Source organism: Cyphomyrmex costatus, unplaced genomic scaffold (assembly GCF_001594065.2).
Source record: "Cyphomyrmex costatus isolate MS0001 unplaced genomic scaffold, Ccosl1.0 scaffold273, whole genome shotgun sequence".
Taxonomy (NCBI): domain Eukaryota; kingdom Metazoa; phylum Arthropoda; class Insecta; order Hymenoptera; family Formicidae; genus Cyphomyrmex; species Cyphomyrmex costatus.
The window spans coordinates 310,014-329,255 of NW_017276833.1; the positions used below are offsets into that span (position 1 = coordinate 310,014).

General features: G+C 30.3%; 2 protein-coding genes across 3 annotated transcripts; one reads left to right on the top strand and one right to left on the bottom strand.

Moving 5' to 3' along the window:
• Nucleotides 1-3,525: 3,525 nt before the first annotated feature.
• LOC108774699 (zinc finger protein 852) lies at nt 3,526-8,618 on the bottom strand. The gene is made up of 4 exons (XM_018540858.1): nt 8,267-8,618; nt 7,383-7,526; nt 5,748-7,159; nt 3,526-3,973 (listed from the first exon to the last, which is right to left on the bottom strand). Exons 1-4 carry the CDS (start codon nt 8,414-8,416, stop codon nt 3,526-3,528), a joined length of 2,154 nt encoding a protein of 717 aa, XP_018396360.1. The 5' UTR covers nt 8,417-8,618.
• A 296-nt stretch (nt 8,619-8,914) lies between these two features.
• Nucleotides 8,915-12,252, top strand: LOC108774724 (uncharacterized). Of its 2 annotated transcripts, none has more exons than XM_018540892.1 (8): nt 8,915-8,948; nt 9,043-9,132; nt 9,800-10,066; nt 10,134-10,306; nt 10,410-10,529; nt 10,605-10,660; nt 10,731-10,809; nt 11,029-11,401. In XM_018540892.1, exons 2-8 carry the CDS (start codon nt 9,054-9,056, stop codon nt 11,296-11,298), a joined length of 1,044 nt encoding a protein of 347 aa, XP_018396394.1. In that variant the 5' UTR covers nt 8,915-8,948; nt 9,043-9,053; the 3' UTR covers nt 11,299-11,401. The 2 variants fall into 2 exon arrangements, with proteins under 2 accessions (XP_018396394.1, XP_018396395.1); XM_018540893.1 differs by adding an exon at nt 11,764-12,252 and having other exon boundaries at nt 8,943-9,132; nt 11,029-11,157.
• The last annotated feature ends 6,990 nt before the right edge of the window (nt 12,253-19,242 follow it).

Here is a 19,242-nt window from a genome sequence, read left to right on the forward strand (position 1 = left end):
CCAGTCCCTTGCCCCCCTCCCCCCCCCGCCCTTCGATCTTGAAAATTTTAACATGTGCTCACGGCTGAGAGAATTCAATGAGAAGCATTTAGATCGTTTTCTATTGTGTGGAATCGTGGATGTAAATCGTGGCTCAAATCTGAAATATGGTAGCAATGAACGTTAAATATAAATTGCATTAAAAATTTATAGTATCAAACAGTCGTGTTTTTTGGTTTCGAAAGTACCGTGCATATATTTTCACTTTGATCCGTGTATTCGATTTAAAAAAAATGCGAAATGCTTTACAACTGCGATTTTATTCAATCGAAGCTGTTACAGAGATTACCACGGCTCACAATGTGAAAACATTCATAGTGCGACTGGATACATTATTTTTAGATTTTGTATTTTGGTTCATGTAGATTTTTGATAATTAAAAACTTTAATTATTTATTACATTAATTATAACTTATATATAAACGGACGTAATATAAATTGATGTTCTGATTATTAATACATTTCACTCTCTATTTTATATTAACAATAATTATTTCATACTCCATAATCAAATAGTAATATATGCATTGTTTGTTAAATTGTGCTTTTTTTATATTATTAAAAAGAATGTCGATACAAAGTTATAATTTATAAAAACTTTCTGTATTTCAAAATTTTATCAGTCCATGACTTCGATTTAAATTACAACGCACAAAGAACAAAATACACATAAAAATTAATTAGACAAAGGAGAAAGCCAGAAAGATCATATCATAGTAATTTGAAAATGAAACAAATAACATTAATTGAAAAATACACAATTTTTCCTTATACATTTCATAAAAGTTTTGCAAAATTTCATTTTGCAAGATATAAATGTTAATTTAAAATGATATATCGTACTTCAAGGATCACAAACGATTGGCTTAATGTTTTTTTTTTTATTTCAAAAAGAGACAATCTTCTAAAGAAAAGCCGAAATATATTTAACCGATATTTCATCATCAGAAATAATTAATTTGCTGTTAATTAATTTACAATTTCCAATTCTTAAAGAATTATTAAATATAACGCTCTAATTATTATTAAATATGTACGATGGTGAAACCTTCTCAAGCTTCTCGTGCATATAATTAATTAATTTAATAGTCCTACCTAATATTATTGAATGTACACGCGCGTGGCTTCAGGATTCGTATTTCCAAACTATGAATTTCATTTGTGAAACAACTACCAGTAATTGATCAGTAACCACAATACTTGAGTCATTAATAATATCTGTTAATTAATACAAAGAGATATTGTTATTAATCATTTCCATACTATATATATATATATATATATATATATATATAGTCAATCAAAACTCAAAATCATGAAATTCCCTCTTTGATTTTTAATAACTTGGCAGACTGAATACGACATCTAGTGGATGATAAAAAAGTTAGAAAGTATAGAAAATTTAAATAGTCAATCAATTTTAAAGTATATTTTAATAACAATCAAGAGATTAACAAATTCCAGACGAATTATTATTAAAAATATGAATTAAAGAGACACCTACACTAAAACGATCTATCGCTACGGTGTAGAAATACGTTATTTACCAATTTTTTTCACAGCATGTCTATTCAAATAGTTGTAGAACATCTTATAAAAACTTTCTTAATTATATATGTATAAACAGACTTGAGCAATTTTTGTTCTAAAAAATGTACCTACAGATTACCAGATCGACAGAGAAACGGTGAAAGAACACGCGTGGCGCTCTCTGTGATCGAGAAACAGTACTCTTTGTTTCTACGAATAATCTGTAATAAATTTGATATATTTGACTATCAGAGATTATAAAAGTTTCCGAGTTTTTGGGTCTGTTTATTCCAGCACTAGAACTCTCTTTCTTGCATTCACCAAATGTCAAATATATACTTATCTCATTTTAAGCTCCAAAAGTGTACACTAGTTCAGCTACAGAAAACAGATTCTATGTATACATATATATACTTATGTATATAATTAGAAATTTAGTTTTTTAAAATACGTATAAGACAAAGCTCCTTATCAAAAATTGAGTTTTATAGCTAAAATGAATAACAAATTATACATATACATATATTGTTAAATCTAACTTGAAAGGAATTGATAAAAACAAGGAGTGTTACCTATGCATAAATGATGCGTCGGGCAGTCAGTGTAACATGCTGTTAATAAAATCGATGAATTTAATAACATATTGTAATTAATTATTTATACATATTAAAATTTATACATTTAAAACTTTGGAATCTTCAAATATATTGCATTCTAAACATTTTCTAGGTATGAAATATTTCTGAATTAACTTAAATGTACACAACAATTACATTTTTGTACATAATAAGAGAATATATATTTCTATACTATTATTTCCATTAATAGAAATTAAAAGAAAAATATTTATAAAATATTTTTTAAGATTTTTGTAAATTGTACCATAAAAAAATTTTTTTAAATTATTAATACACAACAATATTAAGGAGGTCCGAACGTTAATCGAAATCCAATTTAGAGACTTAATTTTTTAATATGATGTAGATAAACTGTATACAAATAACCCACAATTTGAGCAATATTGACCGTATAGTTTTTTTTGTAATGTCATTCTGAAATTGATATCATTTTAACGTAGCGTTTTATGGGAGACAGTCGTTCCAAAGTAGATTATCACCGATTTATACACACTCAGCCAACTTTGAAAAACTAGGATTTGACAGTTGAAATATCAACAATTGTGTACAAAACAAGACATTCGGATTTGACCGTATGGATTTAAAGCTTTATTGTCACAAAGTTTATCTTTACCTTATAATTCGCCATAATCGCCATAATCATTACCCGTCACGTCGCGAAGTGCAACGTTGCCAAGTGTATACTCGACTTCTCGAGTAGTTGACGTATACATTTGTTAATATATTCTATTCACTTATAATTTACTAAGAATACAGCACATAAATAATATCCACAAAGTAACGCTCGCACCTCCTTAAAAATCTCTCATTTCACAAATTAGATATTCAATTTTTTAATAATAATATATAGAATGTTCGGCAACAGATGAGAATTGAAAAAGTAATTCTAAATAATAAAATAAAAAAAATCAACAAAATTGCTTCGTTAAGACGAAAATCAAGAATAACAAAATTGCGAATTTGGCTATATCCTTTAATTATAAGTATTTAAACACTTATGCTTTAAAGACTTTATTTGAATATTTAAACTTTCATTTCGTGTCTTACTTTATCATCTTTTCATCACTTGTTAACTTTTCTTTCACTTGTTAAATTTTCTGTTGCCAAACATTCCGTATATATTTAGCTAAAAAGCTATTTCAAAAGAAGCAAATATAATCTTGATAAATTGCTATATAAATTCTATTGCTATACCTGCATAATCGAAGTTGAAGAGGAAAAGAAAATAATTGCAACACTGTATACGTGATTATATGTGAAAAACAAAAATATGTTTATAATAAGATAATATACATTACATAAAAATTACGATCTATCCTCAATTGTATTGTATAGAATAAGATTGAAGATTAAATAGTGCATCCTCATTTTCCTTTTCTGATTCAACTTGAGGTATGGTCTGTTCAATGTTTTGTGATAAAAACTCTTCTTCTATTTCTATGAGCACAGTCTCGGTCTTCGGTTCTACCAACACAACTTGACTTTCTTCTGATTTTTGCTGAAGAAAATTCGTTGTTTTTGTGTTCCTTTTACGCTTTTCCTTAGGTCGGTTCTCATGTACTCGCATGTGTCGTCGTAAATCGTATTTACCAGTGAATCCCATGCCACAATTTGCACAATTGAATGGCTTGCCTTCAACGTGATTAAACATATGCCTCCTCAACGCTGCACTAACCGTAAATGCTTTTCCACATACATTACATACGTGAGGCTTTTCACCTGTGTGCAATAATCCATGATCTCGTAACGTAGCACGTTGATTGAAGCTACAATAATCATATATAAGAATATTTACATCAAATATTATGTTTAATCAAATATATATTGTCATTAAAGAATTCCAAAATTTTTAAAAAGAAATTTACGAGATACTAAAATATTATTTACAACATAAGAGATATTAGTGAACAGTATAATATAATAACAAATAAATATAAAATAGCTCGATTATTTGCACAGCAAAATAAAGTATTGTGATAACGACCAATAAACGAACACAATAAGATATTAAATTAAATAGTTACTTAAAATATATTTATTAAAGCATATTAATTTATATTAATCCAAAAGAAATAATGAAATGCCAATGTGAGCCGACACAAGTTATTAGTGTGTATTTTTATATATAAAATTTATTCAAAAAATGAATAATAAAACGTATACGTTTCGACCCTCGTTTGGGTCCTATTCAGTACAAGGAAAAATGATTAAATATAAAAGTTATACATGTAAAGGTAGCGCATACAAAATATAAATTATTTGAGTGTAAAATACAAAATACCGTGATGGTAATATCCGAATTTAAGTCAAATCCTGTGATCGTCAAATTGATAAGTTTAATAATTGTCAAGATTAGACTGTTATCACTGTAGTATTTGTACATGTTCCACATTATCCTGTTAATTAAATTCAATACAAAACGTTTCGACTCATAAAATCTTTATTAGTATATAATATAATAACAATTAATTTATTAAATAATTAAACGGTCTAAATCGAGCTAAATGAATTTAATATAATAATTATTGTTCTTAAATTTTACAATATAAAAACACTAACAAAAAATGTCGTACGTTTCGGAACTCACAGGTTTGCGAGTTATCTGTGATCATATCAATCAGCATGTCTGTAATGCTTTATCACACATTATAAGAATATTATCAATCCAACGACGCAAACATCCATAAGAATCGCTGAAGGATCTGTGAGTTCCTAAACGTACGACATTTTTTGTTAGTTTCTTATATTGTAAAATTTAAGAACAATTTAATTTATCTTTCCGCTTAAAGATGACTCGAACTGAGTCAAAAAACGTCCGAACGAACCTTTATTATTTTAATTTTTAATTTTTAACTGTTTTATATGTATTATTGTATTTGTAATTTACCTTGGCTCCTTGTCCTTTTTATTAATATTTATTAAGAGAATAATAATTATTATTATTAAATCCATTTAGCTCGATTTAGACCGTTTAATTATTTAATTTGCATTGCAAAAAACGAGCGAAATTGATTAATATATTTATGTTACTCTTTTTAAATGATCTTTAAACAATATTTAGAATATTTTTAAATTATGATATTTTGCATTATATCCTATTTCAAAGTTTGCCTATTTCATATTAAACTAAAAAAAAATGTATATATAAAAATGTATATATATATATACACAGTGATGGCAGAAATAATAGGTACACTGCAGATAAATCGTAATTTTATCTGCAGAAGATAGAAAAAAAATATTTAGATCAATTACTATGTGTAGAGGTAATACTTTGAGGCTTTACATTTAATAAAAAATAAAAATTTTTCGAAAAACGTCTGCACTTACTTAATTCTAAAGATCAACTGAGATTATTTATATATATAAACATGTTTTTAAAATGTTTCGACGTTCAACAGAAAAAGTAACCTAATCTAGTATTAGCATATGTTCGCAAATCGAAAAAGGACAACAAATAAGTTAGTGTTTATTATTTCTGCCACAACTGTATATACACACACACACACACACACACACACACACACACAAGTTACAAACCTTTTGCCGCAAACTTCACATGTGTAACTGCGAGGATTCGAATGTATTTTTAAGTGGTTCAATAAGTTGCCTCGTTGTGAGAATGATTTTTGACAAACGTCACATTGAAACGGTTTTTCGCCAGTATGTACGCGTATATGCGTTTGCAGTGTACGATTGTTAGGAAAACGTTTGTCACAGTAATTGCACGGATATTTAGGTAAATAAAGACCCTGTGGATCCAAATGGCTCATCAAGTGCCGTTTGTAATTGCCCTTATGATTAAATACACGCGTACATTGATTGCAAGTGTAGGGTGTGGCATGGTCGTGTGTCGTTGCATGGCTTTCCAATTCTGATTTTGATTTAAAGCGGCAACCACACTTCAGGCAGCGATGCCGTGAAAAATTGGGATGGCATGCCATGTGCCTCTTCAGATATCTTTTTCTATTATATGCCTTTTGACAAAGAAAGCAGGAATATGGAAACTCGCCAGTGTGTGTTTTCACATGTGTTCGCAGCTCTCGATGACTTTTGCAATCCTTTTCACACACCATACAAAAGAATGGACCGTTGAAAGGGACATGATTGTCAATAGTATGCAATAATATATCAGTTAATTGATTATAGTTCTGTAGACATAACGTGCATTGGTATTCAATCCCATTTTCTTGCTGCACTTCTTTTATCCGTATAATCGCATCACTCACACTGCCTAATACATTATCTTTACCATCAACAAAGTAGTCTGAATCAGATCCATCACTGTCCTCTACTCTGATAGATTCAATGTTAGAAATACTCTCATTGAGCTTTGCTTCCTTATTTCTGTTTCGAAGCGTGTCATTACATTCTTCTTGTTCCTCAACGTCTATTACTGATGTTTCAAGTTGTTCCCAATAGGTACATTTATTCTTTCTCATCGTATTAGGTTCTGGATTGGAAATACACACACTGTTTGAGGTTTCTTCATTTATTTCGGCCAAGATTTCTTCTTCAGGGATAAATGTACCATTGCTATTTACAATTTCTTCTTGCTTCGGCTCAAGTGTTAACGTGTTCTCCATAGACATCGACTCAATCGCAGATTTTGGTATATACATTATTGTATATACATTGTCTGTAAACATTTTTGAAATTTCTTCAGGTAAATCGGTTTTCGTCAAATGGACATCCTCGTTAGTTTCAATAATATTATAAAAAATATCATTCAACTGCGAGTTCTCTTTACCATCCCCATTATTTTCAACCAATTGAGATACATTAATTTCAGATTGTTGTTCGTCCATCTCATCTGTTGTTTCAATGTCTACAAATTCGAAAGTATCATCTACAGTATGATGTTCAGTCTTTACATCACTTGATATATTCAATTCCAAAGATCCATCTGTTTGCATAGCATTTTTTTCTTTCTTAACATTTAACTTTTCTTCCTAAAAAGAAAAAAGAAAGACATTATAATAACATCAAAAAGATATCTTTTAGAAAATTTTAAGTTCTTTAAATATTTATTCATAGATTAATCTTTTTATGATTAATAACAAATTATTTAATGCTTATAGATTATTCAAAATTTACTTGTAAATTTTAAATACATACATATTCATACAGATATAAACTTCAAATTAATATTATTTTTATTTTCTATCATTATACCTTGGTAGTAGTCATTTCAGTTTCATACATCATTCTGAGTTTCTTGTCTGATTCTTGCACTTCTAGTCTGAAGTTATATAGAGCATGCGTTCGATATGCACACTTTAAACAGAGCATGTTAGGTAACCCATCAAATTGATCAATCTGATGAAAAAAAATGTTATTAACATATAAGAATTACATACACTAATAATAATTTAATATTAAACTAATAAAAATAAATCTAATTAAATAAAAATTCTATTTTAATATACAGTTTGCAGAAAAACATATATATATATATATATATCCCGAAATATTAAAAATTTGCTTCAACTAAAAATAGGAATTTTTTTATTTAATTATATAAAGTGTATATATTTATAATTATCTTACTTAATTACATATAGTAGTATGCTAAAGTAAATAAAATTCTTTTCTCAAAACAACATTAATTAATTACATATAACAAAATAAGCAATCATTTTTTTTTTAAAGTAGGTATAAAGAAATTGTAGTAGATCTTAATCAATGCATGCTACACAAAATGCCCTTGTAACATCAAATAAATTATTCAAGAAAAACATTCTTTTTCAGTACAAAAAAATTTTTTGTACCAAACGTTAATCATAAGTTTATTTGTGCTCCTTGCACTTTTTGTACACAGCATCTTCACTTTCTCTTCCTTGAGTGAGTGAGCGAGCATGTAGGTGTGGTATTCAACCACACGATATACATATATATATAGAATATATCATTTTAAATCCAAAAATTTTTGGGATTTCAAAGCAGCAGATTTTCAATCATATTTATGCCCGAGATCATGATCAAACTGGGCTCTGAAAAGCTGTCTGTTGAAGACGCTTATTGAGGTTAGACACAAAATACATTGCATTTCTGTTTACCTTGACAGAAGTGAGCTGCGCGAGCTTGTACGGTAAATTGATCCAACTAACGGTATTATCGTACATGGGCAGCATCTTGCTGTCTCTCTTCATGCAAGCGCGACATTTATTCATGTACGAATCAATTCTCGAGTTCACGCTTTGTGGCATGACGACGATGATATGTTAAAACGACAGTCCTTGAAAAATGAGATAACGATAGCTTTTCGGGGGCGAACGATCTCGGCGTACTATTCGCAAATTATCAAACGAACGTTACTCTAAGATAGTCTTAAGATGTAGTCACGTTTAATTGCATCTCTCACGATTAGCCATAGTCAAACTCAACGACACAGCCGACTGAGTTCGATACTTGGACGTTGGACACCATAAACCATTGGACACAGTGATGGGAGCAGGTCCTATATTCTGTATGTAACACGTCTACCGATAGTTGTCAGTGTCCGTTAAGTGGCCAATAAGAATCGCACTTTTCTCCTAGAACAGTCCTAGCCATTGGCTACCGCTACTTAACGACACATCAAAACAGATCACGTGATAAAAATTGACGAATGTCAAGCGTCAATTTTAATCACGTGCCGGATTTAGCTGTCACTTTATCTCGAAGCGCCTCTATGTCCACAAAACGTAGATATTGAACTATGTAGTGACCAGTGACCAATACCACGTTGTCCTGTGGAAGGTGTGTCTTGGAAACTTCGCGTTTAATTGACTGCTCCATTTAAATTAAGACGAAAGAAGATAAATGTAGTCTATAATTTTTGCTACGTTTTTAGCGGCTAAGAATATGGTGATCCGACTGGTTTTCAGCTTGTTCATTTTCACCTTTATAACAGCGAATTTTGTAGATACTTATAAATACAATGGTATTGCTATTTTTTAATAATTTCATATGTTCATGTCTGCATTTCTAACCTAAAAGTAATATAAGTTCTGTGACAGTTCAATATGTTCTAAACAATATGAAAAGATTTAGGTTCCATCAAAATAAATTAATATAGTAATTAAGAGCCAACATTAGATATTTTTTATATAATGTATTTATTCTGTAACGATAATTTTGTTATGTTTTGATCCATGATTCAGATCTCTTCAGTTACATTAATTAACGCAATTGACTTATAGTTTAAAGTATATTATACACAATGTCAAATCTATTCGTTTGTAATTTATTATATAAATTTTTGATTCTTTCAAAATCTTAGTGGAGTTTTGTGATTGCACAATGTTTGCATTTTAATATTTTTCTCTATCAATGTGTGATTTTTCTATCACTACATACGTGCTTAATAAATTTGGTCCCAAAAATAAACTCTTTTTGATAAAAATGGAATCAATTATTAATTGAAAAATTAAATGGTACTTGTCTGTGATACATTTTGCATAAAATGTATGCATTTAATACAAACAAGTATTTAATCTTTATATTTAATTAAAAAATGTATTAAGATACATAATTTTTACTTTCTTCATTAGTTTTTAAAGGAATAAGTTCTTAAAGGATAATTACCCTTTGTTATAATTATCTTTCAGATTATGATGTACAACAATCGAATAAAAATGTCATGCAAAAATTGCTGCATACACTAGATGATAATAAATACAACAAGGACAAATACAAACGTAGGGATGTTGTAGACAATTTTAAAAATTGGAACGGACGTTGGATGCCTGATAGACCAGGTGATCCAAAACCACCGCCCAAAGTATTTCCAAAAAATCAACAATATGAATATGAATCTGTAGCAGAGCTACCTGAGAAGATGTATTGGCCTGAGCATTGGATATCTAACACACCAGGTAATCCAAAAACATCATGTAAAGTGTTTCCAAAGAATCAACAACAATACAAATATGAATCTAACAGAATTATCTTCCGAGATGCATTGGCCTGGACGTTGGATGCCTGAGAAACCAAATAATTCAAAATTGCCATTCAAAATATCGTTAAACAATGAACGTAATGAATACGAATCTATAACTGAATTTCCTCATGAAATGTATATGGGCCATGTGTCACCAGAATGTGACGATGCTAAGGTTGCTGTATATTCCATTAACATAGACTTGTATCAATTAAAAGAATATTTTAATCTTCTTTGACAGAATATAGCAGTTAATTTTAATGGTAATAAAATTTCAGACTAACTTGACTCTTGATTGGGATCATACTCCTTCAGAATACACGTGTTATGGTCATAACTTTATGCCACGTAAGATTACAGCAAGAATTTATTGTGAGAACATTCCAAAAACATATAGGGTAAAAATATCTTATATTGTTATCTCATTAAATACTGACATTATTTACTACTGTCACAATCGAAGTATTTTTTAGGCTGCTCATAAATGTATGAACCAGAAAATTGAATATGATAGTATTATTCCTCTTTAGTAAGTACACAATGTTCTCTAGTTATAAAAACAATTGTATTCAAACAGAATATTTATATGTGGTTTGCAGCGGTCCTCATAGACCTTTGTGGCCAGTTTACGGAGAATACAAATATGTACCCAAACAGAGATGGTTGCATAGTCTCGAGGTAATCATAATAGCAACATAATACAGGGTGAATTAGAGTCGTTGATCTACTTTTTACCGTATGAGCAAGTTATCGACTGCATATCTTATTATATTATATTATAACTTTCTAAAATATGGTAAAAAGCTGGTTTAATGACTTTGATTCATCTTGTATATACTATATACATATTGATGTGATATAAAAATCATTAATATTTCGTTATTCTATTATTAATAGCATGGTGCAATTGTTATGTTGTATCACCCATGTGCAAATCCATCGGAAGTAAAACGTTTGAAAAATCTTGTTAGCAAATGTCTCTGGCGACACATCATTACACCATATAGTTATTTGGAAGAAGACCGGGTAAGTAATAAAAGCAAGTTAGGAGTTTGTTTGGCATGCAAATTTTTTTTATTTTTTAATATTTCAATTTGTGCGTGTGCGTGCACGCGCGTGTACGTGTGTATTTGCCGTGTCCGGTGTAATGGCTACAAATTCTCGTAAGTAGATAAAACGGACTGAATTGAGTTGACAAGTCCTCTACCATTTTACAATTTTTTCAATATTTCATGAGATATTAATTTTTAAAGATTACAGAATAAGCAGATAAAATCGATGTGCAAGGCAAGTTTAAGACATTTTTCAGGATTTTTAATGGAATATCTTAAAAATGTTTCATAAAGATATCTTATTAAGATTTAGAGTTGTGATATGTGTTGATGTTAGACACTCTACTTATAGGATAACTCAAAAAAGAATTGTAGAAATTGCAAAATGGTAGAGAACTTTTTGGTTCAGTTTAGTCCACTCTATCTACTCACGAAAGATTACTCGGTCATTATCAGACGTCCTGTATATGTCCGCGCGCGCGCGCACACACACATTTACTACTTTTGAAAGTTTGTTCTTTTGAAAAGTTAATAATTTTGATTTTGAAAGTTTGATAATTGTTGTCTTCTATTTGTACAGCCCTTAGCGCTCCTATCTTGGGGATGCAGATTGACCATGTCGTATGTAAATTCCACCGTGGTGAGACGTTTCATACAGAAAAGGGCTCTCCAGGGTTCAGAAAAAATAGCTGACGATGGTCAATTCAAGGATGGGCTATTGAGTCACTCAAGCGTAGTGACGGATGAAGTCGATTCCGTGCTTTGTCCTAACATGTAAATGCATATACATACGTAATAATAACAAATAGCATATTTCCATTACTTGCAAAACTCGCAATTTATATGTTGTACATATTATTTATATTAAATGCCCCTAGTTATTCTATACCTAGCTCGTTTTTTATTATGTGTAATATTTAATTATTTATCTGATTTCAAAGGTATTCGATAACAAGTGTGAACTTGTTTCCTGCATAGCTTGTAAATTGAATCTTATAGAATATTGCAATAAATCGTGAGTACAAATGAAGTCTCATTTTTTAAAATCATTATTACGTTAGTTTCTCTTGCATTGTGATGCACTTCGTATTTACAGAAGGATTTAAGGAGTTGCGAAGAAAAGTCAAGAAACCAAGCTATTTCTTCTTTTCTTTTATTCCCCCATATATTCATATATTCTTCATCTTTCAAAGATCATTAAATACATTGAATATATCGTGTCGATTTTTTAAAATTCTTTTTGCAAACCGCTTATCTACAGATGTATAGTAACTTCACTGCTGTGCTGATTATAATCTTTATTCTTGCCGATTACTTACTTCCAATAATATATAAAATTAGGGATTAAGATGAGTGATACGCTACTGTTGTTATCAGCAATGCAAAATATGCAACCCGACTACTTAATTGTAGGTTGTTATAACGTAAAAGACTATAATTGTACAGTTATGTGAACGCTTCACTTTTCTCCTTCTTTGTCTTCTTTTTTCGCTTTTACGAATAAGTGTGTAAATATCGAGAGTCGTTATTCTTACATCGTTGATGTTTCTTGAGTGCAACACGAGTAGAAGCTGGCGATTCGTGTTAGAATGAGTAGAAATTTTATCACGCGAAAAATTGATCATACACTAAATATCCAAAAATCTAAAATACTTAATATGAGATATATCATAATTCATCAGATATCTTCATATTCGAATGAATTCAATTTTTTTAGATAATTTAGACAATCTAATTTTTCAACTTTTTAGACGCGTCTTACTATATACATCTAATATTTCAGACATTTAAATTTCTTAAATGCCTTGATCTTTTAGACGTCTTATTTTTTAAATGCTCCAATTCTTTAGTCGCTTTACGTTTTTAGGCAGTTAATTCTCAGATGTTACTAGGATTTCTTTGGCATTATCCAAGCTACCGCATATATACATATATAAAGCTTCAATCTCAAAGTCGAAAGTTACTCTTCCTGACACAAGTCGCAGCTTCGAGTCTCGTTAATCGAAAAAATAAACGTATTCTTATTTTATCTTTTTACCTTTTTTATAGCGTAATCTAGCGATTTCTAACTGTGTTCGATACATCAAATTTCATGATAAATTTTCTTCCGCCAGCCATATCTGAGAATTCTCAAAACAATGTAAACAGTGCGAAATAATGGGATTACCAATATAGGTAATAATACTGGTTTCCATATAGTGAAAATTGTTTTGCAGCAAATAAAGTAATAAGCAAATTTTTTCATACGATTAGCAAAGTGATTACAATTTTGCAGTATAATGTTCTCGAAAGCAGTTAGATTTTTTTTACCAGATCCACAGCTAGAGGCCTACTGCTATGTTCGTAAAGAAATATTTGTGCTTGTTTACATGACGAAAGGGCACATTCATCTGGTGATATATTATCTCTATTGCAGAATTAATCATCACTTATACATCTGAACAATGTGAAATATCCAAGAAATATCATCATTGTTCACCAATATTGATATATCCTTCTTAAACTTAATGCTAGAAATACAATAAATATATACAGATAATTGCTTAAAATTGGTCAAAATTTAACCAACATTGTCAAAATCTTAAAATGTTTAAATTAGAACTTAAGTAAAAATATGTTTATTATATACCTATCTCAAAATTATCAAATACTGAATGCTATTTATATTATGTCGTCCAGGGACTTTAAACTAATTGTTAATTATTTTTTTCAATTGTTCAATTTTTATTTTATATCGCAATAATTGTATAATCGCTGTGTAAGATTGATATGCGACGAATACAGCATATAATCACTCGATTTAAATATTTCTTATTCTTTCAAAATATTTCTTGGATATTTTCATTGCCTGAATGTTGGCCTGACTCTCTTCAATTCGTAAGATTTAACCCTTCCTGACTAATCACGAATAAAATCGAAAGGGAAGGCTAATTCGAAGCCGAGATAGAGTTCTTCCATCTCTTTCGTCTCCGCACGAACGATTACGTTATAAGACGGGACATCTTAAGGGCAAGTCTCTTAAAATTTTTTTTCTCTTAAAATTATTGCCAACTTTGTACAGTGTCAATGATAATTATGATGATAATAATAATAGTAACAGTTAATCATTTATATCAAGGATAAGAACGCAAGAATTGCCAGATTTATAGTGGCGCGTCTGCTTCATCTTTTTTTATATAGCTTTTCGTTCAGCATATAAGTCTTATACGAAAGAAATTACACAGCGCGCTCGCGAGACGTCGGATATACGTATATAGGCAGAAAAAACACTGTTAACTTTACGAGTTTTTTTTTTTTTCCATGAGTATTCCTGTTAATATAATATGCGTCTTTTATTATTTTTATAATTTTTATCTATATGAAATACCTACAATAAAAAGTATCCATTATCTCTGTTACTCCTGCATGTGCTACAATTTTATGTTTCTATCTTTTTTTATCTTTTTCATTTTTTCAGTTTAACATATGTCTCACGTTTTTTCTCGCGCACACACACACACACACACATTTTTCTTTCTCTCTTTTTCTTTTTTTTACACTCACATACACACACACTCGCTCTTTCGCTCCTAACATTTTTCACCGATTCCGATAAATTATAAGTTTATCAATAATCTCACTTTGCCACGCTGCGATACGCGCGGGCGATTCTTATTTCTTTATTTTAACCAGTTAAGATTCGTTTCTCCCGTTTTTTTTTTTTTATGCCACATTGTCTCTCTCGTTTTCTCTTTTTTGTTTTTTTTCTTTTTCTTTTGAGACTCACGAATTACAGTTTACACTCGGGAAGCGTTCGAAAACATTCAAACGCTTGTGTGTATCATTTTATTCTTGTTGTTTACTTTTACTCAATGTTAAACAAGGATAAGATGATACTCGGAGGTACCCGGGTAAACTTTTCTGAACGCAGCTTAGAAATCGGAATTGACACTCATAAGGTTATTGAAGTAGCCTCGTATTTAATAATTGCACCGACATGACATCGACCACATGTTCATGCACACTAGATTGATTCTTCCTATATCCTATATCCGTATAGAGATTCAACTTTCTTTTTCTTCTTCTTCCGCGTGCATTTTGTATGTCCGCAGAATTGTATCGCGCATTTGAAAATTCCTACGTAAATAATTCCGCTGCACAATTTTTTTTTTTCTATTCTGTTCTACGTATAAATGCAATAAATAACGTATTTATTAATGATTAAGGATGTATCTGACGTACGCAATCAAAGGTTTGAAGTTAAATAATGGGTTAATATTAACAGTTTCTGTATAAAAATAAATATATACATGTATAAAAGCTATATACAGGATAGAGCATTTAAAACAGCTCACCTGAATAACTCGCTTGTCTCCTTCTTCTCAAATGAAAATGGCACACGACTAGAACTAGGTCAAAACGGCCAGTAACGAAAATCCCGCAGAAGGCGGTGAGTAACGTAAAGTCTTAACGAATGATGCTATAATCCGCGAAAATGGCAAGAACCGCCCGATCAACGTCGTCACGCCGCTAATACGCGCGTCCAGGACGAACAAACGGGACAACCAAAATCGCGGGACCGCTAGGCGGATTTAGAGTAATCGCAAGGCACAGTCAAAGTCGGCCACACTTTTCAAAAATATAACGGAAATAAGAGCACCCGACAAAGATGCGTCCGTCCAAGACGGGTTGATGCAACAAGATTGTGATAACTCGCTTGTTTTATTAACAATAGAAAGGAAAAGTGTCAAGCAAAAGTTGCTTGGTTTCGAGGGGCACATAATGTGATGTCAATAATTGTTTTGTAGGAGGAGGCGTAAAGGAAAGGCAAAGATCAAATCTGTTTTTTTAAATGGAATAATGTTTTTTTATTTACATTCTGACAGAGCATTTTAAGACGAATGCAGTGACCTATAATTGGAGGTCATTCAAGATTACGCAAGGTCAATAATGGAAAATAATGTAATGGAAAATAAGTTGTTTCAAGGCACCCCCTTCGAATAATTTCATCCTCATAAAATGAGGACCAATTATTTTATTATTAAGAATTCCGGCCCAGACGTTTATGTACCAAGGTCTCTGCCTGTCCACTTCTCATCTCAGTCATGATAATGCTAAGTGCTATTCAATGTTTATTTTACATACCGTGATACGCTTGAACGAATATAGCGGTACACCAACAAGCAGAGAAGACACGAAATTATTCGAAGAGCGCCTTGAAATAATTTATTTTTTATTACGTTCAATTATTTTCCATTATCGACCTTGTAACTTTGAATGATCTTCAATTATAGGTCACTGCATTCGTCTTAAAATTCTCTATCCGAATGTAAATAGAAAAACATCATTCCGTTGAAAAAAAAATAAAATGCCTTCACCTACAGAACAATTATTGACATCACATTATGTGCCCCTCGAAACCAAGCAACTTTTGTTTGACACTTTTCTATTGTTAAAAACAAACGTAAATATTCAGGTGATCTATTTTAAATGCCCCACCCTGTATACATACAGTTGTGTGAGTAACATCATATTTTTGATCAACGCTTTTTTGTAGTTTATGTACTGTGTATTTATATTATTTTTTATTCTTATAATTTTTCAACCTAAAAAATGATATCTCAATAAAAAAAAATTTTTAAGCATTCATAATACAAAATTTCATTGTAATTCACTGCTTATTTATAACCTAATTAATATCAGTGAATTGCAATGAAACTCTGCTTAAATCACCTCGAATACTTAAAGAATTTTTTCAAAAAAATCGAGATTCTTATTATCATTTTTTAAGTCGAAGTATGTTGTTATAAAAATAAAAAATAATAATAAATATACACACAGCAAATAAACTATATAAAACTGTTGAATAAAAGTACGACATTACTCATACAACTATTTCGTATCTACTATATATATAGTAAATATGAAAAAAGTACTATATATAGTTTTCATTTTTATACAAAAAACATAATAATATTAATACATTTTTAACTTCAATTTTTGATACTAAATCTTATAGGATCGTACATGTGAGAAACACAACAAATCAGAAATTGCTTTTAACGATCGAGCTGGATCTTAGATGCTATTATAATTTCGTGCGCATTTATATACATATATTACGTATGTAGTCTTTTAAATCGCGCGTCGAACAATTTTTGGTCTTGAAACGCTACTCTACGAAACTACTGCAATAATATCACGAGTTAAATTATCTACCGATTTAACAATTTTGATGCTGATAGCATCTTGGATCTTAATAATGTTGAATGACATATTAAAATCTATGAATGACATCAAAATTGTTAAATTGATAGATAATTTATCTCGTGATATTATTGCGGTAGTTTTGTAGAATAACGTTTCAAGGCGGAAAAATTGTTCGGCGCGCGGTTTAAAAGACTACATACGTAATATATAAATTCACACGAAATTATAATAGCTAAGATCCAAGCTCGATCGTTAAAGGCAATTTCTCATTGGTTCAATTTATGATAGGGACTGTATATCAGATACATTCTTATAAGTGATAGTTTCTCCTTCTCTCTTTTTTTTCTATTTAAATTTCCGTAGTACATATATTATATTATTACAGTTGTACCAGAACACGTATAGATGAAATCGTTTGTTATATTTATAGTCTGTCTTTCTCGACACATTTGGTGTACTTTAAACTGCTATGATGTCTTGCATGCATATGGGACCAAAAAACGAAAGGAAAATGTATCAGCTTTCGTAATTAATTATAATGAGATACTCGCGACATTAAAATTTATCAATACACGATTCTAGAAACAGAGCCAATTTCGTGAACGTTGTTCCAGTTCGCTGCTCTTTAAGCCACTAAATTAAAAAGAGAAATGCTTCATTCTTACGTTTTAAGGACGTTCTCCCAAAAATCCATTTTTTTTTCTTCTGAAACTTACAGAAAAAACTTGTTTTAATGTCCTGAACATGTGCTTTAAAACTCAATACCCGGAACGGGATTGAAAATCAAAATATTTCACTTCAAAGTCGAAGTGTTTAACATAGAATTCCTAACTAAAGCTTATTCGAAAGTGGTCTTTTTATTCACCAAAAGAAACAAATTGCTAATATGAGCCAATAAAATCAATTTTTAATTTTTAATTATAGCTTTAATTTAAAGTTAATTAAATTTAATTTTAAGTATAGCTCCGTTATTTTGTCGACCGCCCGACCGATGGCAGTGGCGAAGGTGGGGGCATTGACGATTTGACAACGTCGTATGAAACGTTGTCGAAATAATATGATTTATACTTACATGCAGTATCTTACATGTTGATAATCATAATTAGTAATACAGATAATTTAAAATAAATTTCATACCTTACTGAAAAAAATCACGTTACAAAATTACATAATGAAATCATGTAATTAAAACAAGTAAATTACGTAACGGATTGTTCCAAATCAGTACGTGATTCTTTTTAAATCACGTAATTTGAAGTCACACAATAATATGTTTTTTCTTTTCATTCCTATTATTTAATTCTTTAAAATTCGATAACTATAAAATCACATAACAGATGATATTATTTCTAATATCATATGATTTCGCAAATTACGTGATTTTAAAAAATAAAGTAATGATTTGGAACAATCCATTATGTAATTTACTTGTTTTAATTACATGATTTCGTTATGTAACTTTGTGATGTGATTTTTTTCAGTAGGGAATAATTTGTATTTGTTTCTTTTTACTTTATGTTGAGATCACAACTGCAGTCGGAGAACGTCCTTAAATGACGATAATGATATGACGGCAAAATTGCGAATGTGAAAAGATTCTATAAGTGTTGAAACGAGCAAAGTGATAAAAGTTACACAGATTAAAGACAACGAGATTAATAGACATCTGAGTATCGATCATGTAATTTTTTCCTTAGGGCGGAAATGTTACAGTAAAAAATTGTTTGTATGTGTGTATATATATTCATACATACATCCATAAAAGTTTTCACTTTTCACGTTTCCGCTCTAGAGAAAGAGTTACATGAATGATGCCCTGAACGACAGTCAAGAGCGTACACAAGATTTCATTTAGGAGGGAGGTGGGGAG